Below are 26,907 nucleotides of genomic sequence, written 5' to 3'. Positions count from 1 at the left end.
GTTGTGGGGTTGTATCAGAAGTCATCCCTGAAGACACTAGCTTTACTCTTTGCCTCTGCTGGTGGAGAGGCAGGTCAGTTCTCTGAAATTCAAATTTTCATGTTTATTTAACATGTTTATTCTGGCTCTACATGAGCCACGAATATCAGATATTTTTCTTTTCCATGTTCCATTCTTAACTTAACTGCTATATATGAAAAACTTGATCTTTACTAGTTGTAAAACTATATTTTTTTGCCTTTTATTTTTGGTATTCTTCAGAGGCTAGTGGTGGTGGTGGTGGTGGCAAGAAGGGAGGCAAGAAGAAGGGTTCTTCTTTCCAGACTGTCTCAGCTCTTTTCAGGGTGAGTACCAAAGTCGTTCTCTCCACTTCTTTCCTGGCTTGATTTATTTGTTTATTTTAGGTTGGAGATCATAAAACCTCACTCTAGCTGTGATAAGGCCATTTAACTGCAGCTGTTAACATTTTTATGTATCAAGAATAAGTGTTTGCTTATTCATAAATGAGCTGACAGCAAGTCAGCTGAGGCTAGCTGGGGAAGATATAGATATATTTCCCAGTCTCGTTAAAACACATTGCAAAGTTTTGTGACTTTCTCTCCTGCTGAAGAGTGACAGACAGAAGAAAACTCATATTAAAAATGGTTATAGTTGGGAATTACAAATCTGTTAATATTTTACAAGACTTTTCTCACATCTGAAAGTGTTACTGAGGAGGTACTATTTGTTAATTAAAAACCTTCATTCATGATCCCACAGGAGAATCTGAACAAGCTGATGACCAATCTGCGGAGCACTCACCCCCACTTTGTGCGCTGCATCATCCCCAATGAGTCTAAAACACCTGGTAAGAATCCCAAGCAGAAATAAAAGACAGTGTGATGCAGCCATTATTCTCTATGTTTTATCATGAATTATCAAATAATTGCCTTATTGCTTAGGTGCCATGGAGCACGAGCTGGTGCTGCACCAGCTGCGCTGTAACGGCGTGCTGGAAGGGATCAGGATCTGCAGGAAAGGGTTCCCCAGCAGAATCCTCTATGCTGATTTCAAACAGAGGTCAGTTTCCTTTCTGATTTCCATTCTGTCTTTCCTGACGTCTTTCCTGCCAACTATTTTATCATTTGGATATATTTTTTAACACTAGCTCTTTCTGGCTATAACTAGAAGAAAAAGAAATGTTGAGGTGCATAACAAAAATAACATATATGGCTAGGAAAAGAAAAATTATTGAGAAATGAAGAGTGTCATGTGTCCTCACTGACTGCAGGGGCATCTGAACATGGAAGAACAGTAGAGCTGCAGAAGCCAGTGATTACAAGATTAATAAATGCAGTGTGGGATTAGTAGCAGCAGGTTCTCAGGTAAAAATTACAAACCATGCGTTCCTTGGCCATTGCATCAGCTGCAAGTTTCAGAGGAAGAGGCTTTTCTCCAATACAGAGGATATAGGAAAGTGGCAATGTTCCTCTCAACAATTTTCTACAGCATAGTTTCAGGAAAAGGATATGGATTGAACTCACTGGAAATCAATATCTTCTTCATCATGGCTAGTCCCCTAAAGACTGGAAAAGTTTCCTTAAATTTTCTTACCAGGCTAAGACTTCATCAGAAGGGTGTCTCTAAACAAGGGATGAAATTCCAACTTCCTCAGCCTGGTTCTGCTGCAAACACTGCTCTTGGTTTCAGTAAACAGAACGTTCTTATGACTGGACATTGTCTTCCTCGTATTTCCTCCAATTCCATAGATACAAGGTGCTTAATGCCAGTGCCATCCCCGAGGGACAGTTCATCGATAGCAAGAAGGCTTCTGAGAAGCTCCTTGGGTCAATCGATGTGGACCACACCCAGTACAAATTTGGACACACCAAGGTACCAACCCCCCCTTCACTGCCTGCCTGGGCTTTGCTCTCTCTACCTGACAGTGATGTGCTGCAACATTAAAAAAAAAAAAAAAATTTTTGGGTTTTTTTAATTTTTTTTTTTTTTTTTTTTTTTTTTTTTTTTTTTAATTTTAAGAGGCTAGTGGTGGTGGTGGTGGTGGCAAGAAGGGAGGCAAGAAGAAGGGTTCTTCTTTCCAGACTGTCTCAGCTCTTTTCCGGGTAAAGTATGGATTCATTTTCTATAAAGTGACATGAACAAAATGTCAAAAATGAGTTAAATACACTCAGGTTTGTATTCTGGCAATGGTTTTCTAAAGAAGAGATACTAAATATGAAGTGCATTTCATAACGATTTTGTGTTCAAATTTAGGATTCAGTCATCATTTGGATCTCTGAATTTCTTACAAAAGTTCACTCCAATTTATTGTGAAAAATATTTTTCAAAATCTGTAATGTAGTATAAATATAAATATTTATCCCAAAAAGGCTTGTGTTAAAATATTTATAGAATAGTGTTTTTCTTCTTCCAAATAAGATGGAGAATTTTATACTTTTTTAAAAAGAGAATACTTTTCAATAAAAAGTATATAGAAAGTATCATTAAATCTAAACATTGAATTTGAAAGCTGCTTCTAAGATTTATTATATTAGTTCCTTGGCATCTAGGTACAAAGTAGGCAAAAGTAAATTTCTTTTATCTGAACTACTATGCATGATCCCACAGGAGAATCTCAACAAGCTGATGACCAATCTGCGGAGCACTCACCCCCACTTTGTGCGCTGCATCATCCCCAATGAGACTAAAACACCTGGTAAGAACCCCAAGCAGAAAGATCCTGGCTCTCATACATCCATTCCCCTCTGCTCTGCAATCTGTGCCACTCATTTGTGCTCTGCATTGCCAGGTGCCATGGAGCACGAGCTGGTGCTGCACCAGCTGCGCTGTAACGGCGTGCTGGAAGGGATCAGGATCTGCAGGAAAGGGTTCCCCAGCAGAGTCCTCTATGCTGACTTCAAACAGAGGTGAGAGCTCTGCTCTTGTCAGCATCATTAATGGCAATGTTGGTTCATTCATGGGTCCATCCTGTGCTCTGTTTTCAAAAACAGTTGATGGGGTTTAGTAGTAGCTACTGTGTGTTGCTTGGAAAAAAACGGCCTTATCTTCCTCTGATTCCAGATACAAGGTGCTTAATGCCAGTGCCATCCCCGAGGGACAGTTCATCGATAGCAAGAAGGCTTCTGAGAAGCTCCTTGGGTCAATCGATGTGGACCACACCCAGTACAAATTTGGACACACCAAGGTACCAACCCCCCCCTTCACTGCCTGCCTGGGCTTTGCTCTCTCTACCTGACAGTGATGTGCTGCAACATTGCCTCTCTCAAGGTGTTCTTCAAAGCTGGGCTGCTGGGCCTCCTGGAGGAGATGAGGGATGAGAAGCTGGCACAGCTCATCACCCGCACCCAGGCCAGGTGCAGGGGCTTCCTGATGAGGGTGGAGTACCAGAGAATGGTGGAGCGCAGGTACACCTTCCTCTTCTTCCGTTAAAGAGTCACTCTGCTTGGGGGGAAGTGTTGACACTTATCACTGAGAATATTCATTGTGCTTTTAAATTATGCCTCAGGGAATCCATCTTCTGCATCCAGTACAATGTTCGTTCATTCATGAATGTCAAGCACTGGCCATGGATGAAGCTGTTCTTCAAGATCAAGCCCTTGCTGAAGAGTGCAGAATCTGAGAAGGAGATGGCCAACATGAAGGGAGAGTTTGAGAAAACCAAGGAAGAGCTTGCAAAGTCTGAGGCAAAGCGGAAGGAGCTTGAGGAGAAAATGGCCTCTCTAATGCAGGAGAAAAATGACCTGCAGCTCCAAGTGCAATCTGTAAGTATAATTAGTGTATTTCTTCCAGGTACCCTCACGGCACATAACTCTCATATTACACAATAAATTGTCTGAGAAAATATTTAATATCTATAATGGAAGGTAGAATTCAGAACACTCAGTGTCACCATTACCATAGGAGGTTCTAGCTTAGGAATGACTTTTGAAGCATGTATGCACATAGGTCTGTTTCTCCAGGCTCACAATATAACATCCAATGTAGTCACTGGAGATTTAGAATTTACAGTTAGCAGAGTCTGTGGAGCAATTCATCCAACAACTTACTCTGATTTCAGTCAGTTGCCCAAAGACCTCCATACCATTTTATATGATACATGTTATGTCACCTGTCTTTCTAAAACCACTTTTCCAGGAGGACATAAAAACCCTCTGCATTCTGTCACAACCCTGTATGTACTGCCTAAGTCCATTGGGAGATCATGGGATTGGTCAATATTTGAACATTACCTTGTGTCTTTTGATTTTTGCCACACAGATTCAAAATAAAGCCAGGTTCAAATTGAAACTTCTGATTGCACCTAGACTATATATCAACTTATATCACTCAAAGAAATTTAATTCAAAGCCAGTCTTGCCAAGAAAAGCTTATAAAAATATAAAGAAAAAATCTCTACCCATTTACATCCAGTACGTAACTTTCAGAGAAAGTTATCAAAACACTTGAAAATAAAAGTACTACTGAATATTACCATCTTATCCATAAGAAAAATAGAAGGGAATAATTGATGAGAACAAAAAAATGAAATAGAATAAAAACCTACTCTGATTTAAAAGAGTCTGTGCAAAAAACAAATTCCTAGAAGAAAAGAAAAATTAATAATTCCATGTTTCTTTTCCTCAGTGAGAAATACCATTTCTCTATTCAGCTTTTGCAAACAGTTGTGATTAGCAAACAAATCTATGTTTCTCTAATAGGAAGCTGATGCTTTGGCTGATGCTGAGGAAAGGTGTGACCAACTCATCAAAAACAAAATCCAGCTGGAAGCCAAAATTAAGGAGCGGACTGAAAGGGCAGAGGATGAAGAAGAAATTAATGCTGAGCTGACAGCCAAGAAGAGGAAGCTGGAGGATGAATGTTCAGAGCTGAAGAAAGATATTGATGACCTTGAGCTAACACTGGCCAAGGTGGAGAAGGAAAAACATGCCACTGAAAACAAGGTATGAGATAGAACCTGTCACTCGCACTCCTGAAAATGGGCTGTGCATTACTACAGGACTTCTATATTTACTTCCTTTATTTACATTTGCTGCCTTCTTCTCAAAGGTGAAAAACCTGACTGAGGAGATGGCAGCCCTGGACGAGACCATTGCCAAGCTGACAAAAGAGAAGAAAGCCCTCCAAGAGGCCCATCAGCAGACCCTGGATGACCTGCAGGCAGAGGAAGACAAAGTCAATACTCTGACCAAAGCCAAGACCAAGCTGGAACAGCAAGTGGATGATGTAAGCACAGAGCCATAGAGCAGGAACAGGACAGGTATGGAGTCCAAGCTGGCTGGCAGAGCCCTGATGGTCTTGTTGTGTTCAGCTGGAAGGGTCCCTGGAGCAAGAGAAGAAACTGCGCATGGACCTGGAGAGAGCAAAGAGGAAACTGGAAGGAGACCTGAAGCTGGCCCAGGACAGCATCATGGATTTGGAGAATGATAAGCAGCAGCTGGATGAGAAACTCAAGAAGTAAGTGTGACTCTGGGGTTCGTGAGTGCTGGGCTGCAGCACTTGTCTCTTTTCTTTGAGCTCTAACATGATTCACTTGGTCCAAAGGAAAGACTTTGAAATCAGCCAGATCCAGAGCAAGATCGAGGATGAACAGGCCCTGGGCATGCAGTTTCAGAAGAAAATCAAGGAGCTGCAGGCAAGTGTCTGTTCCTTCCCCTGCCTTGCTCAGGCTCAGCTCAGGCAGGAGGAGGGCACGGGTGTGAAGGGTCCCTGCTGTTCTGCAGGCCCGCATTGAGGAGCTGGAGGAGGAAATTGAGGCAGAGCGAACCTCTCGCGCTAAAGCAGAGAAGCATCGCGCTGACCTGTCCAGGGAGCTGGAGGAGATCAGCGAGCGCCTGGAAGAAGCAGGAGGGGCCACAGCTGCTCAGATTGAGATGAACAAGAAGCGTGAGGCAGAGTTCCAGAAGATGCGCCGTGACCTGGAAGAGGCCACGCTGCAGCACGAAGCCACGGCTGCCGCCCTGCGCAAGAAGCACGCGGACAGCACAGCTGAGCTGGGCGAGCAGATCGACAACCTGCAACGCGTGAAGCAGAAGCTGGAGAAGGAGAAAAGTGAGCTGAAGATGGAGATTGATGACTTGGCCAGCAACATGGAGTCTGTCTCCAAAGCCAAGGTACACAATTATTTTATTAGTTCATTGACCCAGTGGAATGCAACACAATCCTTGCTCCCAGCCTTCTTTAGAGTGTGGATGGTTAACTCATCCCTTTCCATGCTGAAACACAGGCCAACCTGGAGAAGATGTGCCGCACTCTGGAAGATCAGCTGAGTGAGATTAAGTCCAAGGAAGAAGAACATCAGCGCATGATCAATGACCTCAATGCTCAAAGAGCTCGCCTGCAGACAGAGTCAGGTGAGACACCCACATCTACATGTGCAGATCAATAATGTCTCGGAGCTATTGCAGAAATTACACTTCAGGACCTGTGGTCTTTTCAACACACTTTGTGTCACATCTACTGTGAAATGCTTGAAATGGGATCACAAATTTCGGCATGCACCGAAAACTATTTGGTTTTACATTTCCAAATGTCTGCAGTGTCACCATGAATGGCATTAAAACTGTTGTGTATCTGCACATTTTCTCAGGTGAATATTCACGTCAGGTGGAAGAGAAGGATGCTTTGGTTTCTCAGCTGTCAAGAGGCAAACAGGCTTTCACCCAACAGATTGAGGAACTCAAGAGGCACCTGGAGGAAGAGATAAAGGTGAGAAGACATTTTCCTAAATATATTAAATCAACAAGATGAAAGGGACAAAAATAACCCCTTAGATATTGGAATACAAGTTTTCCCATAGAGGCACTACTTCTCTTTCCCTGCAGTCTATCCATTAATTCTTTGCAAATTCACACATCTTTCCCATCAGAGGTCTTTCTAAGATCTTCTCATTAAGGTGATTTCCCAGGATATTTCCCTTCATATTTTCCCACTGTTTTATTTTTTTGTTTTTTTTTTTCCCACCAAGGCCAAGAATGCCCTGGCCCATGCCCTGCAGTCTGCTCGCCACGACTGTGACTTGCTCCGGGAACAATATGAGGAGGAGCAGGAGGCCAAGGGGGAGCTGCAGCGAGCCCTGTCCAAGGCCAACAGTGAAGTGGCTCAGTGGAGAACCAAATACGAGACGGACGCGATTCAGCGCACGGAGGAGCTCGAGGAGGCCAAGTATGTTGGAAATGTGGAGAACACTGGCATATTAGGAACGGAAATTTGAGCAGCCCGCTGTGACATTGTCAGGAAGAAGTCAGTGTTCTCCTTTGGGTGGGGTCACAAAGAGACAAAATATGGCAGAAGGCAGGGACGCATGGAGGAAAAGCCAATAGGTCCAGAACAGCAGAGAGAGGCCAGCAGTAAAGGAGATGCTGCAGGATTGCTCCAGAATTCAGACATGGAAATAGAGTGGCTGTCTGGAAGAATTCTTACACCTCTCTGTGAATGTGGATCACACAGTACCAAGAGGCTAAGTTTACTCCTATGAAAAACATGCTGCTTCATGCCACAGTCTTACTTACGATTACTGCTTTCCAGGAAGAAGCTGGCCCAGCGCCTGCAGGATGCAGAGGAACATGTTGAGGCTGTCAATGCCAAAGCTGAGATCAGGAGCAGGAATGAAGCCCTGAGGCTGAAGAAGAAGATGGAGGGAGACCTGAATGAAATGGAGATCCAGCTGAGCCATGCCAATCGCCAGGCTGCAGAGGCACAGAAGAACCTGAGAAACACCCAGGCCGTGCTCAAGGTATGGCACAATGTGCTGATTTCTGACACAGATAAATGTTTTTCCTCTGTCACAACTCTTTCCGTTCTAAGTTGACGGGAAAATAGGAAATTCAAAACCAGAAAACACGCACCTCCCAATCTGTCGTGTCTCTCTTTCCAGGACACTCAGCTGCACTTGGATGATGCTGTCAGAGCACAGGATGACCTGAAGGAGCAGGTGGCCATGGTGGAGCGCAGAGCAAACCTGCTGCAGGCTGAAGTTGAGGAGCTCCGGGCAGCCCTGGAGCAGACAGAGCGGTCGAGGAAAGTGGCTGAGCAGGAGCTCCTGGATGCAAGTGAGAGAGTTCAGCTCCTCCATAGTCAGGTCAGTTAATAAACATAGTTAGTATTTATACTATTGCTCCATATGTGTAAGTGAATTTAAGACTGGCAGAGCTGTATCAGTATTTTGTTAAATGCAGGGGGATGTAAATAAGAAGTAATAGGTGATAGGTATTATTAAGACTTCTGTTTCAGATGTAGATAGAGTATGAATTCCAGTAGACTGCAGTATAGATACCTTAATAAATGCAGAGAAGATTGTGAGGTTCTTATTCTGTTATTTGAGTTCAACGCCTTTCACATTTCCATTTGAGATTTTAAAGGCAAATGTAGGCTGACCATGCCATGAACAAAATAGGACCACACTAACTCTGTCATTAATGCAATTTAACAATGTCAATATAAGTATGTTATAGAACCATCTCAAAGTTTTATGATCACTAGAGTGAAAACGTTAAGGAAAGCATTTTTTTTATTTTTCAGTCCAGATTCCTTCTTTGTTGTCTTTGAGAAAAAAATTCATAACGGATGCTCATGAAATACCAAAGCACATCAGACCTGAGAAATTAATAGCTACAAGAGTAGTTCTCTTAGAACCCAATGTGACCTGAAGGCACAATCTATATTAAAAAACCGCTTATGCTGTACTTGATATCACACTGTGAGCTATTTTTTAAAAAAAAAATCACATTCATGCTCTTCAATAGAACACCAGCCTGATCAACACCAAGAAGAAGCTGGAAACGGACATTGCCCAGATCCAGGGTGAAATGGAGGATACCATCCAGGAAGCCCGCAATGCTGAGGAGAAGGCCAAGAAGGCCATCACAGATGTAGCTGTAAGTACCAGTTTCTCCAAACCAGACCTTCTTCTGGTGGAGGTGAAATTCTGTATTCATGTTTTCCTGTGTACAGCTTTTTGAAACCTTGTCTGTTTTGGCGCAACATGATGATATTTTGATACAACAGGGAATGTAGAATAAGACTTACTGAGTTTGTGATGAAATATACTTCCCCAACCCTTTGTGTTTTGCTGTAAGCCTCATTTCCCACTCTAGTTCTTAGCTTATACCTTGCCCTCCTTGTCAGAAGTAGCTGTCAGTCTGTATATTCAGGACTATGACACAAACTCTGCCTAGCACATGCTGTGTATAATGTCTTTTTGACATCCCAGTATTCTTTTCTCTTCTGACACACACAACACCCTGAGCAGCTTCTCATCTTGGTTTTGTACCTGCAAATGCCCAGCTGTGGCATTTGAATTTTTGTTTGCCCAGTTTTCTGGTAATAAACACCTGCTGCCTGGTTTTTTCCCACCTCCCTCTGCTCTCACAGGAGGAGCTGTCCAATGTGAACCTCTCCAAGTTCCGCAAGATCCAGCACGAGCTGGAGGAAGCCGAGGAGCGGGCTGACATTGCAGAGTCACAGGTCAACAAGCTCCGAGCCAAGAGCCGTGAGATTCATAAGAAGATAGAAGAAGAGGAATGAGGCTCCCAAGACTAAAAAGTGACCCGAGAGTTGCATAAAATGTAAACCTCTGTGTTGCTTTCTTGAGTAATTATCATTTATGTCTAGGTAATAAAAACAGTAGAGACCCTTGCATATGAACAGTGACTATGATGTTTTATTTATTTATTTATTCTAGTATTCATTACTTTAAAAGTACATGTACACAGTTCATCTTCACATTCAAAAGTATATCAAACAGCAAAGCATTTTTACATTTGCATTTTTTAAAATGCATGAAGAATGGTAATAATTATATGGATTTATTATTCCTCTTGCAATGATAAGTATGCATTTCTTTGATGGACTAGGATTACACTCTTTCAAGTGATTTTCTTCTTCTTAGGAAAAAGAAAATAATAAGAGTCAAGAGTCCTGAAGCATTTAGCATACACACACATATATATATATAAAACTATATATATATTTTTTATTAATTGAAAAATATTGATTAAGATTAAAAGTATGGGAAACTCAAATTTCATTCCAAGTAGTGACAAGCAGCCAAACCAACACGGTGAGGAAGTGGCATCAAGAGTGGCCCACTCCCTTTTTCTGAAGTAATTCCATTTCGTGTATAGCACAAAATTACATCCATTCATGTTGTCGTAACATCGCAGAAGTTCCATACTGCTTTCTCATGGGCAGCTCCTCTGAGCACTGACTCCAATTCCTCACCAAGTAGCCAACTGACTCCAGTTCCTTCTCAACCAGCCAACCCACTCTTTTATAGCACTCTTCTTATTGGTTACAGCTGTGGCCTGTTAAAGTCAGTCCTGTTCCTAATCTTTGTTAATTGGCCCAGCTGCAACTCCTTAGCGGTAAGATTACTTTATGCGCTGTCTTTATTTTCTTATATTCTATCCCCCCACATATTCACATGCAGGATGAGTGAGAAGAATCCACATTTAAAAAATTGTGGAAGAAGGAATAGCTAAGATTGAGGACTCTATTTATAATTTCAGCGAAACTTTCCACTGCCTTTCTAGATTCAATTCTTCTGCTCTGTCCACAATCTAACTGTTCTATCTGTTTATTATCATTCTCAACATACTGTGCTTGCTCATTTTCCTAAGAATTGATTGTTAGCCCACAATATTGTATTTTGGATTAAGCTGAACTAGACAGTCAGCATTTATATGTTGATTGGAAATGTAAAGTAAAGCACACTGGTTGGAAAAGATATCTAAATACTGATCACACTTTAGAGATGGGTAAGTAAATTAGGTGGTTTGGGAACACATTCAATGTGTCTAAGGGCCTGGCAAATTAGAAGCAAAGCTGGATAGGTTCTCCTGCTGCTGATAAACTTGTTTTTGCCAGACACAGAGTAGGATACTGAGATGGTTGGTATTTTGTGTCAAGCTTTAGCAGCTCTCTCAAACTTGCTGTTTATTTAAAGCAAGTCCTAAGCATCTTTGGGCATCCCACCAGAACTGTCAGTCCCTAGCTGACCTTCATATGTCCCTCTTGGATAGCCTTTCCAATCCTTCAGCCAGTCTACTAGTGCAGTGAAAACACTGCTTTAATATTATAAACATTCCTAATTAAATATGAAAATAACATTTGAGCAGGAGATGACAGCTGGAGCTGGGGGGGGACACTGCTCCATCCATTGTAGAAATGATAGTTTAGGATCCATCACAGCTGAGCATCTCTGGGATTTTTGGTGCTCCCCTGAACTCTTTGGGCCCTTGCTGCACATTCTGTATGAGCAGGACCTGTCTTCCTTGTGACTCTGGTGATGTCAAACACAGCCCAGCTGCATGGCCCATCACAGGACGTGTCAGTGTGCTTCTAAGTGCCCTGCTCTTCTAAGGGCTCATCAGAGACCTCTGCTAACACATCTCTGTTTTTGTACCCACTGCATTTCAGAAAGGGTGGCGGGGCGAACGAGGGAACTGCGCTTGAGCTGAGCAGCAAAAAGCTCTTTTCTGCTCTTCTAGCACGTAGCATTTCTCCTCCACCCATGGTTTTTTTTGCTGTGCCAGAACCCCTGTGTGGACGGATCCTGGCTGGAGGTGGGGCCCCACAACACAATGCCACAATACAGGTGGAAATGCTCCTGGAGCCAGCTTCAGGAGCTGCAGTAACCAAAGGGGGCCTCTGCCAACAAAGCACAAGAGGGAGAACGTTGTTCTGCTAATGCTAATGCATTTGTATTTCCCCAAGTGTCTGCTTACCTACATCCAGCTCCTTCTGCTGCAAAAGCAGGGCATGGGAGGGGAGCTGTGGGAGGCAGGGAGGGGAATAGTGGGAGCAAGATGTGGTTGGGCACAACAAGAGAGATGGGAAGCCTCCACCACGCCTTGAGCTGTAACTATGCAGAGCCATATGGACCCTCCAGGCGCGTGCAACAGGAATCTGTTTATTGCAAAAGCCAGGCCTATTCAAGCAATTTACTCCAAACATGAAACTGATGTCTGCCAATCTCCTTCCCACACCCAGGATTACAATGCCATCACAGAGACGCAGACAGCTGAGAGAAGAGGAGGAAGGAATTACCTCACTTTCTTATCCAGACCTCTGAGTAGGAGATGCTAAGAGAGGCAGGAGCACAACTGGTACAGTAATTGGGGAGGCAATATTCTGTGGGACAGGTGAAGCTGCTGAGATGTGACTCACTTCAGATTTCCTTATTTTTGGTAGGAACTGTAGTTTGGAAAGTGAAGACTAATACATGAAAAGAGAAAAGAAAAGAAAAGAAAAGAAAAGAAAAGAAAAGAAAAGAAAAGAAAAGAAAAGAAAAGAAAAGAAAAGAAAAGAAAAGAAAAGAACCCCCAAAACACAAACAAAGCCAAAACCACCACACTGAAAAAAAAAAACAATGCAAAACCAAACCCCCCCAAACCCTGAACAAATCCAGATCTGTTGCATGGGGAGGAAATTGCTTCTCAATAAAGTGAATGGTTCTACTGAGCTCTTCACCACTCTGATCCTTGTGAACATAGAGCATGTCTCCTCCTTAATCTGGGCAAGGAAAATCCCAGGGATGAGAACAGTAGATTGGCTTTTTACACAAACTATCATGAGGTTCAGATCTCTCTAAGAATAGTTTCCTATCTTCCAGAGCAGCACAGGGTATGAGTGACTCTAGTTTAGAGGATGTAAATTTATTAAATCTTTCTTAGCACACTTATCTTGCAAAAGTAATGCTGAGTGACTACCCTGTGTTGGGACAGCAGCCATCTCTCCTGATTCCAATGGGACAAATGTCCTGAGTTCAGTACAACACTTCCATAGTGCTGTTCATATGATCTTTAAAAACCTTCAGCTCCAAAAACAAGAATTTGATTCCTGTGCCTTTTATCTGGGACTTAACTCAGGATGCCCTCAGGCGTTGAAGGTTTTATCTTTAGGCTAAACATGTTCTGCTCTTTTATTGCTTCTTTTGTCCATGGTGACTTGATTTGCCCACTGGAATAACATCTCTATTTACTTCACAGAATCACAGAATCAACTAGGTTGGAAAAGACCTTTGAGATCATTGAGTCCAACCTGACCTAACACCACCTTATCAACTAAACCATGGCACTGAGTGCCACATCCAGTCTTTTCTTAAACACCTCCAGGGACTTCCTCTTCTTTATTCACATATCCTCCCTTATTACTACATTCAGACTTATTCTTCCCCCCCTTCACTTGCTTTGGCTTTGCTCCATTCTAGTCCTTGGTCATTCTTATCATCTCCTGATTCTCACTTCTGCAACTTTAGTTGCTTTTCAGATGCTTCCTCCTGCACTGGAATTTTCTTCCTCCAGCAGTATCCCTGCCTCTCAGTAGGACCCCTCCTGCTTTTCCTGAGGACACTGGGGACTCTGAGTTCTTGCAGCAGACAGGAGCTTGTGACTTCTCTCCATCCCTACATGTTTCCTACGAGACACACTGGCTCTTACTCCTCACTTTTTCTGTGCGAGTCAGCATCTGATGGATTACAGAACCAATGAAGCCCCTTTCATCTCCTTTAGCACACCCTCCCACTTCCCCCCCTTCTCGTGCTTTCTTGTCAAATTATTTATAGGACATTGATTCACAGACCTGTTATGTCTAATTATATCCATTCACTTCTAATACGAATCGCAATTCTGTTAGGAGTTAAGATTGCCAGAAATGTTTTGACCTAAGAAAGAGGAGGTGGTGGCTGCATATGCAGATCAGATCCTATAAAAGTACCCTGGGATCTGTGAGTCTTGTCCTTTCTCAGAAATCTCTAAGGTAAGAGTTTCAGGGCTTGGGACTAGGGAGGTTGGGAATGAAGGGAAACTGGCTCTGCATTCCACAAGTTCCAGTGCATTCCTACGGATGCTCACATTCGTTCAATGAGGATTTGCCAGTGTCAGCTGGGATTTTCAGTCTGCTTTCCAACCATCCATTTGTTTTCAGTCTATAAATATTGTCTGGGGTGCAGCAGTAAGAAGAAAGTTTCTAGTTCTGTTTCTTAATACTGTTCATCTTCCAATCTGCAAGCCTTTGTCTCACAAAAGGTAAGATCTTGATTTATTCACCTTTTAGGGACAGATGGAGTTGCTGTAAGGCAGGGCTTCTATGCAGGTGTGCTGGAAATCCTGGTAGTCATTATATTGCATCCATTGTAGAAATACGTATGAGAATTGGGCTGGATTGATGTTATTTTTGTCACAAGATTCTTAAAGAGTGTGATCTTTAAAGTACTGATCACTGCAGCGTTGCCTACACTCTCCCCAGGGATCTCCAGTAGATACCATTCCCTGGAGAACCTGTCCTGAAGGGGAAAAAAAAACAACAAAAAAACCATCAGAAAGTACTCTCCAATTATTTGGGGTGGGTTTTTTTGCATTTATCTCAAATATCAAGGATCACTGGCACTGACTGTGAAGCAACAGGAAAAGAAATATATATTTAAATAATGTTAATATGTTCTTTTTTCACATGGAAGCTTGGGAAATGTGGTTAGAATTTTGTGTATCAAAACATTGAAGTGCTAAAAGCATGCATTTCAGTCTGAGCTTCCTTATAGCTTGTTTCTGCTTCTAAAAATATTGCCTAATTGTGACAAAATTATTTAAGCAAATATTTGTAATCATAAGAAACTGAATAAAGGATAATACTTACTTGGATAACTGGAAAAAGAGAGATGGAACTGTATCTAAACTGAGTTTTAAATAATTATACTGAAGAAAAGAAACTCTTTGTGTTTACTTTCTATAGTAATTTGTATTAATTTTGTCAAATATTGTCACTAGAATACATCCCTCAAAATTATAAAATATCAACAAGCAATCCTGTAAGGAATATAACCAGCATGCTTTGAATCAGTGAAAGAGAGTTAGCATAGCATTAATTTCAGGAAATGTCAAACAAAACAATCAAAAGAAAATAGTTTAATACTTCTAAAAGTCAATCTACTGACACATTACATACATATATTAATGTATACTAACCTACAATATATATTATAGTTCTTGATAGTATAATAAGGATATATTGTGAGAAAAGCATCCAGTGTCTATAAAATAACAAAATTTACAATACAGGTATAATTTACAAATATAAACTAATATTCTGTAATATATAATAACATAATATATATATGGACATAGCATATACTAACATATATAATATAGCAAACTTATTCTTCCTAGGAATAGTTGCTATTATTCCTGTTAGGAATCTTGTAAGAAAACATGAGATATTATAAGCAGTGTTAAATTTGTTGGTGAAAATCTGGCATAATTTTTCAACCTTCTGTGATTATTTTGTGGAATGGTCTCATTTGAGTTACAACATATTAATCAAGTGGAAAAGCATGTTGTTAGAGACAAAACCAGTCAGGAAATTGCACCCATTTACTTGAATTGATAACACCAATTTGTGTCGTGAAGTTTGTCTTTTGCTAAGAAGGCAAAGAATTTTTTTTTTTTTTTGGTAAAGATAATTCTTCCTAATATCTAATCTAAATTCGTCCTATTTCAGTTGGGAGCCATTCCCCTTTGTTCTGTTGCTCCAGACCCGTGTCTAAAGTTCCCCTTCAAATCTCTTGGAACTCCTTTAGGTAATGAAAGTTTGCTGGAAGCTCTCCTAGGAGTCTTCTCTTCTGCAGACTGAACTACCCCAGCTCTGCCAGCCTATTTCCAGAGCACAGGGGCTTTACCCCTTGGAGCATCTCCATGACCTCCACAGGATTCACTCCAACAGCTCCATGTCCTTCCTCTGCTGGGGCCCCAAACACAAAAAGAAAGAGCTCTTCTGTAAATGCAATTGTCCAGGAGGAATAACAATCTGACCACACAAAAAATATAATAGTAATAGAAAAAAAATTGTAGAAGAGAACTCTGAATTAGCAGAAAAAGAAAAGGCAATTTAGTTGATACCTAAAGAAGAGCAATCACATATGCTATAGAAGTGTTTGTTCCATCACACACTATTTTAATATATTCTCTATCCTCACAGACACTTGCTGCATTACTTGGAGTAAGCAGCAGCCATGTCCACGGACGCTGAGATGGCCATTTTTGGGGAGGCAGCTCCTTACCTCCGAAAGTCAGAGAAGGAGAGAATTGAGGCCCAGAACAAACCTTTTGATGCCAAGTCATCTGTCTTTGTGGTACATGCAAAGGAGTCCTATGTGAAGAGTACAATCCAGAGCAGGGAACCAGGAAAAATCACTGTCAAGACTGAAGGGGGAGAGGAACCTGAAGTTCAAGCAGAAACAACGAGAGGAGCAGGCAGAGCCTGATGGCACTGAAGGTACCAGCACAACCCATCCCAGAGCACGGGAGATAGTGAGCACTCACTGAGCTGAAGGCAGCATGTGAGGGTCAGAATGATTGGCTTAGCTAATCAGTGCCAATATTGTAGGATAGCAGTGGGTCCTAGCCAGAGGACTTCTCTGGAGGAACATAACTAAGCGGAACCTGGAGATTATTTTGAACAAAGCAAAAAATTAAGTCTAGTGACTCCTAAAGCATGATTCTGGCTTCTGTCAGAGTAGGAGTCAGGAAAAAGTATAGCAAACTTTGCTGCTATCTTGAATGGAAGCTTCCCAAACTTGACACAGAGCCAGGAACAGCTCTCAAGTACTAATGAATAATTATATAATTATTCAGAGCAGATAATATAGCAGAGCAGCCTAGATACAACCACGGTATGCATTTACATACATATATATCTAGAAAACTGAAATTTTCTTTTTTCATCTTGCTCGTTATGAATGTGCCTTTAATGTCTTGTTGGAAATAACTCATAAAAGCAGCTCAAGATTAGCATCTGTGTATAAATCTTATTTAATGAGGTTTGGCCTTCTCACATTGAAGAACTCTCTAAATAGTACTGGTGTTTGCTATCAGCTTCACTGTGGGACAAGACAGGCAGCAAATTGGAAAGTGATGACAGAGTATATGCTGTGCTGTGGTGCTTGTATTTGTTAACCTAGCTGCAGATAAAATGGGAGCTAGGAAAGCCTTAATGTATTTGATATTTATCCTTAGGGACAATATAGTCCGACTATGAACATTGTACAGGATATCCTATTCATACTTTTGGCTTTATACCTCGCTAATCTACCTCTGTCTCTCCAATGACAGGAGAGTTTCGCTGACTACAATTTTCAGTGCAGTGTACTTGAATACCAACTTTCCTATTCTGTTTATTCAGAAATTGTGACTCTGCAATTTTCATGTCCCTTGGTCCTTTTGTCTGTCTAGTCTCCTTCATGTTCACTGTAAAAGTATTGGAATAATATTTACCTTTATTAATCATATAGATTAAATCAGAAAAAATTAGCAAGTCAAGAAAAACTACAATATTTTAAAGGACATGGTAACGTATATAAGGCTTCTGTAGAAATCTGAATTACTGCAAGACCCTTTCACTGGAGAGCTAATATCTGATCCTGCTCTATGCTTGTTTCCTTAGTTGCTGACAAGGCTGCCTACCTGATGGGTCTGAACTCAGCAGACCTGCTCAAGGCCCTCTGCTACCCCCGAGTCAAGGTGGGGAATGAATACGTCACCAAGGGCCAAACTGTGCAGCAGGTAAGAAACAAGTGAAAATAGAGAAAAAAAAATTAAAAATTTTGAACTCCTGCTGCAGATGGTAGCTTTCCTTTAACCTTTTCTTAGGTATACAACTCAGTGGGTGCCCTGGCTAAATCTGTGTTTGAGAAGATGTTCCTGTGGATGGTTGTTCGCATCAACCAACAGCTGGACACGAAGCAGCCCAGGCAGTACTTCATTGGTGTGCTGGACATTGCTGGCTTTGAGATCTTTGATGTAAGAGGATGATCTCCATAAAGCTTTCCTGGAAGAGGCATTAGGAAGTTGGAATAATTTGGGGGTTGGGGTGTGCTTTGTTTCAGTTATGGGTTATTTCTATTTGTTGGATAATCCTGCTTTTTCTCTAGGAACGGTACCCTTCTGGTTCTCATTGTATGTAGTACCCCACAGGGCTGTATTTATTTGTAGATGTTTGTTGCATGCAAAAGTGAAAATAGCATTGAAAACTGCTGAAAAACTGATAAATAATAGCAGAGAGAGGCTTCAAGGAAGGTAAAATATGCCTTTTTAAAAGAAGATTTTGTTAATGATGAAGCCAGATTTCCTCTGAATGCTTGGGAATAGAGAGGTAATGTACACAAATTCAAACGAAAAGCTGGACTTGGACTGAGCTCTGCAGATCTATTCAAAGCTCACATATATGTTGAGAAAATGCCAGGGCCTGTGAGGTTAGATATATTAGAGAATGGAATATGCCAGTCACCTATCCAGTTCCAGCACTAGAAATTCAAGATTCCGGTCATAGAGATCTTAGTGGGATAAGAATACAGCCTATTGGAAGATGGAAGTTGTTCCTGGGACTGAAATTCACAAGTAAATCTTTGTCTTCTGCAGTTCAACAGCCTGGAGCAGCTGTGCATCAACTTCACCAATGAGAAACTGCAACAGTTCTTCAACCACCACATGTTCGTGCTGGAGCAGGAGGAGTACAAGAAGGAGGGGATTGAATGGGAGTTCATTGACTTTGGCATGGACCTGGCTGCCTGCATTGAGCTCATTGAGAAGGTTATTAGACCCCACATACTTCACAGTTTTTCAGTTATAAAATCTCTATTTTAAGGTTTCTTGAGAAATTTTCTGTCTCGTTTTAAAGAAAGAGCATATAGATTAAACTCTTCCTTATGTCTGAATGCTACTACTTTCCTTCATTTTGCTTACCACTTTCATCAAACATGTACAAAATTAATTTCTACATGCTAGATCTTTATTACATCCCAACTCTGAATCTTATAGGGGAGCTTGTTTTCGTATAACTGATGGCATATCCACTAACAAAATGCCCTTTCTGAGAAACATAAGATTACACATACTGAGGAGGATTTTTTTGTATAACTTTTATCTTCTATTCCTCTTTCTTACATACATTGCCTCTGTTTCTTCCTTCCACACTTTCTTCACGTGTTGCTATTTTTCCCAGCCCATGGGCATCTTCTCCATCCTGGAAGAGGAGTGCATGTTCCCCAAGGCAACTGACACCTCTTTCAAGAACAAGCTCTATGACCAGCACCTGGGCAAGTCCAACAACTTCCAGAAGCCCAAGCCTGGCAAAGGCAAGGCTGAGGCCCACTTCTCCCTGGTGCACTATGCTGGCACAGTGGACTACAACATCACTGGGTGGCTGGAGAAGAACAAGGACCCTCTGAATGAAACTGTTGTGGGGTTGTATCAAAAGTCATCCTTGAAGACCCTGGCCTTGCTCTTTGCATCTGCTGGTGGGGCAGAAGCAGGTGATTTCTTTGAAATAAATTCTACTATAATTCACAGAAAAAGAAATTAAAATACTGTAATAATATTTTGCAATGATATTTACATTTCTAAAATTGAAAACCCAAAACCTTATCTACTCTTTGGATCTCAGTCTAATAAAGGATATTACTACTCCCTAGAGACCTTAATAGAGCTGTAGGTTTTAGAATGAGACAGCTGTACTAGAGCATTAACCCAGTCTAGCTGTCTGCAATATGGGCCATTCTCAAATACTTCAGTGAGTACAATCAAATGTATCAACATGCTTTTATATTTATGCATAACCTTAGATGTAAGGATACATAAACACTGCATTTGGTGTAATTACTAGCTATTAGTTTAGTTCCTCAAATATCTTTCTATGCAAAATGTTATGGTCTTTTTCCCTACTGCATTTTCTAAATTTCAGCTTGAAGTCACTAGATTTCCTTCTACTGTCATCTGAAAAATTCAAGTCTCTTTTTGTAACTTTAACCACAATCTGACTTTGCAAAATTTGATCACATTATTATTTTTGCTAGAGTTTTTAAGATGAACATATAAAGTTTTTCAGATTCTGTGTGCTTTTGTTGTTCACTTCTTTATAAAAATTTATTACTTTTTAGAGAGCAGTGGTGGAGGTGGCAAGAAGGGCGCCAAGAAGAAGGGTTCTTCTTTCCAGACTGTCTCGGCTCTCTTCCGGGTACTGTAGAATAACTATTCTAAAATTACCACATTATGAAAAGAAAAACAGAAAATTCAGTTCAGAAATATGTTAGATTGCTCTATTATACCTTTGTGTTCATAACGGTTAAAATAATTTGCTTCTAGTAAAGAAGAATTATTACTGAAACTCGGGAAGTATTCTTTCAGAACTGCCTGAAAGTTCTGTCAAAAAATTATTGATCATGGTTTTATTGCAGTGTTTTTATCTTCACCTAGCATTGAGATTGTGTATACGACACTTTTAAACCCAAGGCTTTGTTCTTGCTCCTCAGGAAAATTTAAACAAGCTGATGAGCAATTTGAGAAGCACACATCCCCATTTTGTGCGGTGCCTTATTCCTAATGAAACAAAAACACCTGGTAAGTTGTTAAAGTTCAGGGGTGTGATATAGCTGATCTTCTCTGTGCAGTAAAGTGATATACAATTTCGTTCTGTGATTTATTAGGTGCCATGGAGCACGAGCTGGTGCTGCACCAGCTGCGCTGTAACGGCGTGCTGGAAGGGATCAGGATCTGCAGGAAAGGGTTCCCCAGCAGAATCCTCTATGCTGACTTCAAACAGAGGTCAGATTTCATTTCATCACCATCCACCATATACACAAATGTTGAATCATTTGCATTTCCTAATTGTTTTAAGTACTGCAGAAGTTACCTTTAGGTATACAAAAGTAATTTGTCCAAGTGAGTCATCCAGGTTCTTTCTATAGCTATTGAGAGGAAAAAAAAAAAAAAAAAGACATTTTCAAAGGGCTGTTATTTATTCCTTATCTTCCTCTGATTCCAGATACAAGGTGCTTAATGCCAGTGCCATCCCTGAGGGACAGTTCATCGATAGCAAGAAGGCTTCTGAGAAGCTCCTTGGGTCAATTGATGTGGACCACACCCAGTACAAATTTGGACACACCAAGGTACCACCCCCCCCTTCACTGCCTGCCTGGGCTTTGCTCTCTCTACCTGACAGTGATGTGCTGCAACATTGCCTCTCTCAAGGTGTTCTTCAAAGCTGGGCTGATAGGGATCCTGGAGGAGATGAGGGATGAGAAGCTGGCACAGCTCATCACCCGCACCCAGGCCATGTGTAGGGGCTACCTGATGAGGGTGGAGTTCAAGAAAATGATGGAGAGGAGGTAGATATTTACTTGGCTTGCTGGACCAATCCTTATCAGATAGTAACGGCATGAACAAAACTGAAAATAAGCTGCTTCAAGAAAAAATCTGATTTATTTCTCATTAATTCAGTTTGTCAATATGAAAGCATATCCTGAAAACAGATGAAGTAGTGTAAAATCCCAATTTAGGGAAACAATTTTTTTAATACTTTGCTGCTGAAGTCATTAAATGGCTATATTATATGTATGTCGAGAAACCTGATATCAAGTCTAAGATAATTATTTTAGGTCACTGCTAAATAAAATGAGAGAAAGACATATATCTATCATAAGAGAAACATCTTCTTCCCTTTGAGAAAATTCATAAAAGTGACTGAGTCTACTTATAGAAGTGTTCCTTTTCATTGGTGATAAAAATGAGCCAAACACCTGAACTAAAAACCTGTCTATATGGGTTGATACTCTATATAACACTAGAAGGTTTTCGGTGGAAATATATATATATTATATATAAAACATGATCTAAATAATATTAAGAAATGTATATTGAATAATAAATGATAAATATTTTACACATAGAGATATACAGAACTATGTAGGTGTACAAATATACCAAATATGGATACTATATACATATATATATACACACAGCTAAGAAGTATTATGTGTTGATGTTATGGTATTATGTTCATGTTATATATATTAACATATACTGCCAAATATGTTCTATAGATTTTTAAATATGTTCCAAAATACATTTTGTTATTACCTTTCAGGGAGTCTATCTTCTGCATCCAGTACAATGTCCGTGCATTCATGAATGTCAAGCACTGGCCATGGATGAAGCTGTTCTTCAAGATCAAGCCCTTGCTGAAGAGTGCAGAGTCTGAGAAGGAGATGGCCAACATGAAACAAGAGTTTGAGAAAACCAAGGAAGAGCTTGCAAAGTCTGAGGCAAAGCGGAAGGAGCTTGAGGAGAAAATGGTGGCCTTGGTGCAGGAGAAAAATGACCTGCAGCTCCAAGTGCAAGCTGTGAGTATTGATAAAATTTTTTGACTTGTGATGTCCTCTATTAAATCATCCTAAATGTCTCAGTAAAGAGGTATTATCCCCAAATGAAAATTATTTTATAAACATACACATATTTTATAAAATGAGAAGAAAAACCACATACAATTGCTATCTTAATATTTATAGAATTTTGTATACTTTACAATTTTGATATGTTAACAACTGACCAATCAAGATTGTCTGGAGGTCCAATTAACATATTTTGTTTGGAGAATCCCAAGTGAATTCAGATGGAGTAGGAAGAGCTGAGAGTGTCAGGTAGTTGTCTGGCATTTATGGTCCTTGTCTCTTCAAGAAAAATGGTAATGAAATTTCACTGCTTCCCTTCTTCCCTGGAAATAAGAATGTACCAACAATAATGTCCCTAAAACTGCATTTACAAGCAAGTATTTGGATTAGTCCTATGGCATTTAGATGCCTACAGCCTAAAAGAGCCAGTAGCCCAGGTTGAAAACTCTTTCATTTAAATGAATCATGTAGGAAGCTGACGGTTTGGCTGATGCTGAGGAAAGGTGTGACCAACTCATCAAAAACAAAATCCAGCTGGAAGCCAAAATTAAGGAGCTGACAGAGAGAGCAGAAGAAGAAGAAGAGATGAATGCTGAACTGACAGCCAAGAAGAGGAAATTGGAGGATGAATGTTCAGAGCTGAAGAAAGATATTGATGACCTTGAGCTAACACTGGCCAAGGTGGAGAAGGAAAAACATGCCACTGAAAACAAGGTATAAGGTAGAACCTATCACTGGCACTCTGGAAAAGACTTGTCTTGTTATAAAGTTTTAAGAACCATTTTCTGTCTGTGCTTGCTACTAGTGAGATTAAGACAAAGGAGGAGGAACAGCAGCGTATAATTAATGACATTAGTGCTCAAAGAGCTCGGCTACAAACAGAATCCGGTGAGTCATTTGTGTTTTTAAGAGAATACTGTATATTACCCGGGTTCTTTAAAAGGAAAAAGTAAAACTCAGCTGGAGTATTGGAGGATTGGACATTATCTAAGTTGAACCTGAGCCAAAAATGTGTTTCATGATGAAGCTGGCCAACAGAATCCTGAGAGAATCTCAAGTTGCATTAGGAGAAGCATTGCTAACGGGTTTGCGGAGAGTGATCATTCCCCCTGCTCATCACAAAAGACCTTGCCTGGATTGCTTGGCCTTGTTAAACCTCTTGAGATTCCCATGGGCCATAATCCCTCTGGATTGCATTGTAGTACTAATTCTGTAAACCTAAGGCTTAATGTAAATGTAGAGTAAGGCTGGTGGGATTTTACATGACATGTCATTTCTAGCCTCTAAAAATGCAAGTATAAGTGATTAGGAATCCAGGAAAGAAGTAAAAGTTTGTTTAACTCAAAATATATGTATATGGGCATTTATTATCAAGACTAATACTTTTGCGTAAGTGATAACAAGTTTTTTTTACTCATCTGAACACTCCCAGGTGAATTTTCACGCCAGGTAGATGAGAAAGATGCTCTGATTTCTCAGCTGTCAAGAGGCAAACAGGCTTTCACCCAACAGATTGAGGAACTCAAAAGGCATCTAGAGGAAGAGATAAAGGTAAGAAGGCTCTCCAAATTCTGAGTTGTCTGTTGGACTCATTCTGTCTAGAAGAAGCTTTAGATATGAATGAAATTACATAATTAACAAGATGAAAGGGAGGGAAAAAAACACTTAAGTAATACAGTGTAAGCCTTGTCATACTAGATTTGTTCCTCCTTCCCTGCAGTCTATATCTTAATTGTTTTGCAGACTCCTGGACTTTGCATTTTCATTCAGGAGCTTGCCATTACTCACAGCAGAATCAGTGCCCATCAGCATTCTGTTCAGGAGATCTCCCAGGATATTTCCACTCATTGCCACACTGCTAATCCTGAGGAAAGGCAATTCATGAGCTGGAGAAAGTGAAGAAGCAGATTGAGCAGGAGAAATCTGAAATCCAGGCTGCTCTGGAGGAAGCTGAGGTACACAGCATTATTTCGTGCTGTCTTATGTGTCTTGGATCTCTATCTTGCTTATCTCATTCCAAGAAAAAAGCAGAGAAGAGGTCTTATAGAAGTAGAGATATTATCTAAATATATCACTATTTTTACTCAGAACTTCAGGTTCAACACTTATGACAGGAAAAGTATTCTTATTTTTTCTTGTCCAGGCCTCCCTGGAACATGAGGAGGGGAAGATCCTGCGCCTGCAGCTTGAGCTCAACCAGGTAAAGGCTGAGATTGACAGGAAGATAGCAGAGAAAGATGAGGAGATTGAACAAATGAAGAGAAACCACCTGCGAGTGGTGGAGTCCATGCAGAGCACCCTGGATGCTGAGATCAGGAGCAGGAATGAAGCCCTGAGGCTGAAGAAGAAGATGGAGGGAGATCTGAATGAAATAGAAATCCAGCTGAGCCATGCCAACCGCCAGGCTGCAGAGGCACAGAAGAATCTGAGAAATACACAGGGAGTGCTCAAGGTCTGTTGAACAAAAATTGCCTACCGAGCAATATCTTGGTTAATACTTTCAGTCCACAGGAGCTCTAAATCTGCTTATAATTTATTTCAATGGCTCTACAGGATACCCAGATACACTTGGATGATGCTCTCAGGTCTCAGGAGGACCTGAAGGAGCAGGTGGCCATGGTGGAGCGCAGAGCAAACCTGCTGCAGGCTGAAGTTGAGGAGCTCCGGGCAGCTCTGGAGCAGACGGAGCGGTCGAGGAAAGTGGCTGAGCAGGAATTGATGGATGCCAGTGAGCGTGTGCAACTCCTCCACAGCCAGGTGAGGTCATTTGGTGAACACTTTTATGCTTTTTTCCAGTCACCATTGAATGCTCAACTTAGGGGAAGACAGTACTCTTTTCTGCAATATTCATCATGTTACTAAAAGAGATGTTTGCTGAAAAAAATATGTGCACTGGTGACTTTTCCCTTACTCTATTTTTGTTAATTTCCTGTGCCAGCCTTGGTGGATGAGATGTGGCACAGATTATATTTCTTGAGCACTTTTTCAAATTAATGAAAAATGGAGAAAGAAAAAACAAATTTTTTTTTCCCCAGTGAAAAGAAATTTTACTAGAAAAGTCTCTCGTATTGCTTTTTCACATAATTATGCCTTAAATTATTGAAAATTCTGTAATGTTCTTGATTTCAAATAATGAACTTACAAAAACAAACCTCTGATGCTGCTCAACAGAACACCAGCCTGATCAACACCAAGAAGAAGCTGGAAACGGACATTGCCCAGATCCAGGGTGAAATGGAGGATACCATCCAGGAAGCCCGCAATGCTGAGGAGAAGGCCAAGAAGGCCATCACAGATGTGAGTTGGACACTCCTGGCATTGCTGAAGGTGAATGTAGTCCCCCCAAAATATCTCCAGCTCCAAAATGGCTTTGACCCTTTGCTTTGATCAGGCGGCCATGATGGCAGAGGAGCTGAAGAAGGAGCAGGACACCAGTGCCCACCTGGAGAGGATGAAGAAGAACCTGGACCAGACTGTGAAGGACCTGCAGCACCGTCTGGAAGAGGCTGAGCAGCTGGCACTGAAGGGAGGGAAGAAGCAGATCCAGAAGCTGGAGGCCAGGGTGTGTAGGGCTGGGGCTGTGCCTGAGTGAGCGTGTCTCTCCTTGGAGTGACACTGGCAGGGAAGCTGCAGGGATGGGCTTGTCCTTGCAGGTGCGGGAGCTGGAAGGGGAGGTTGATGCTGAGCAGAAGCGCAGCGCTGAAGCCGTGAAGGGTGTGCGCAAGTACGAGCGGAGGGTGAAGGAACTCACCTACCAGGTAAGGCAGGAATCTTCTTCGTGTTGATACACTCCTATTCCTGGAACCCAATTTATAGCCCTGAGGAATTTCTCTCTGTCCTGAGTCACACATACAAAAAGGGGAATAATGAAAGCAGCAGAAGATTACTATCTTCTACTAATTTTAACAATATATAGCTCATCACTTCTGTCTTACTGGGCAGGAATGTCAAATAGAAATGTTACTCTCTATTTCATGTAGAGGAGGATAAAAGATATGCTTCTCTGTCTTGTCATTCTCTTTAGTCTGAGGAAGACAGGAAAAATGTTCTCAGGCTGCAGGATCTAGTGGATAAACTGCAAACTAAGGTGAAAGCTTACAAGAGACAAGCTGAGGAGGCTGTGAGTATCACGATGTTCGGTCATTCTTTATCCAGGTGGAAGTGGGATTCTGTGTTGATATTTTTCTCTGTGTAGCTCTGTTTGAACACAAGTCAACATTGTGGTAGTAGGTCCCTGCTTCGTTTCACTTTCTTTTTTTCATTTTTTCACCTAGCAGTTTTAGAGTGGAATTGTTTTAAAACCTGTTTTATGCTTCCTCCTATCTCTGTTAACAAGAGCCTGGCTTACCCTCATCTCCTGGGATGGGTTGTACCATCAGGGACAACTTCCACTGGACCAGGTTGCTCCAGACTCATCCGACCTGGCCTTGAACACTTCCAGGGATGGGACACCCACAGCTTCTTTGGGCAACCTGTGCCAGGGCCTCACCAACCTCACAGGAGCTTCCTAATATCCCATCTAAACCTATCCTCTTTCAGTGGCAAGCCACTGCCCTTTGTCCTGTTCCTCCATCCCTTGTCCCCAGTCCCTCTCCAGCTTTCCTGGAGCCCCTTTAGGCCCTGGAAGGGGCTCTCAGCTCTCCCTGGAGCATTCCCTTCTCCAGGTGAGCATCCCCAGCTCTCCCAGCCTGGTT

The 26,907-nt window shown here is 41.3% G+C and overlaps 1 protein-coding gene across 1 annotated transcript; it reads left to right on the top strand.

Moving 5' to 3' along the window:
• Positions 1-2,049: 2,049 nt before the first annotated feature.
• Positions 2,050-26,408, top strand: LOC121349245 (myosin-1B-like). The gene is made up of 36 exons (XM_041459484.1): positions 2,050-2,102; positions 2,608-2,695; positions 2,789-2,906; positions 3,061-3,184; positions 3,268-3,404; positions 3,506-3,761; positions 4,698-4,940; positions 5,047-5,223; positions 5,309-5,454; positions 5,542-5,632; positions 5,721-6,110; positions 6,224-6,350; positions 6,587-6,705; positions 6,965-7,161; positions 7,525-7,732; positions 7,874-8,077; positions 8,742-8,873; positions 9,370-9,487; positions 16,168-16,266; positions 17,434-17,552; positions 17,640-17,789; positions 18,408-18,578; positions 18,991-19,300; positions 19,925-20,001; positions 20,297-20,384; positions 20,471-20,588; positions 20,809-20,932; positions 21,015-21,151; positions 21,910-22,165; positions 22,685-22,927; positions 24,414-24,665; positions 24,767-24,970; positions 25,385-25,510; positions 25,605-25,775; positions 25,867-25,971; positions 26,238-26,408. Exons 2-36 carry the CDS (start codon positions 2,626-2,628, stop codon positions 26,406-26,408), a joined length of 5,778 nt encoding a protein of 1,925 aa, XP_041315418.1. The 5' UTR covers positions 2,050-2,102; positions 2,608-2,625.
• Positions 26,409-26,907: the final 499 nt, after the last annotated feature.

The sequence above is a fragment of the Pyrgilauda ruficollis genome, unplaced genomic scaffold (genome assembly GCF_017590135.1).
Source record: "Pyrgilauda ruficollis isolate IOZ18807 unplaced genomic scaffold, ASM1759013v1 scaffold136, whole genome shotgun sequence".
In the NCBI taxonomy this organism is placed as follows: domain Eukaryota; kingdom Metazoa; phylum Chordata; class Aves; order Passeriformes; family Passeridae; genus Pyrgilauda; species Pyrgilauda ruficollis.
This window is presented reverse-complemented; position numbering and strand designations above follow the sequence as displayed.

Bases quoted from the DNA above. Each gene is read 5' to 3' on its own strand.
- LOC121349245 (XM_041459484.1), top strand. From the start codon at position 2,626: ATGACCAATCTGCGGAGCACTCACCCCCACTTTGTGCGCTGCATCATC. The intron at 2,907-3,060 runs GTGAGAGCTCTG...CTCTGATTCCAG, and splicing joins TATGCTGACTTCAAACAGAG to ATACAAGGTGCTTAATGCCA. The intron at 8,874-9,369 runs GTAAGTACCAGT...CTGCTCTCACAG, and splicing joins AGGCCATCACAGATGTAGCT to GAGGAGCTGTCCAATGTGAA.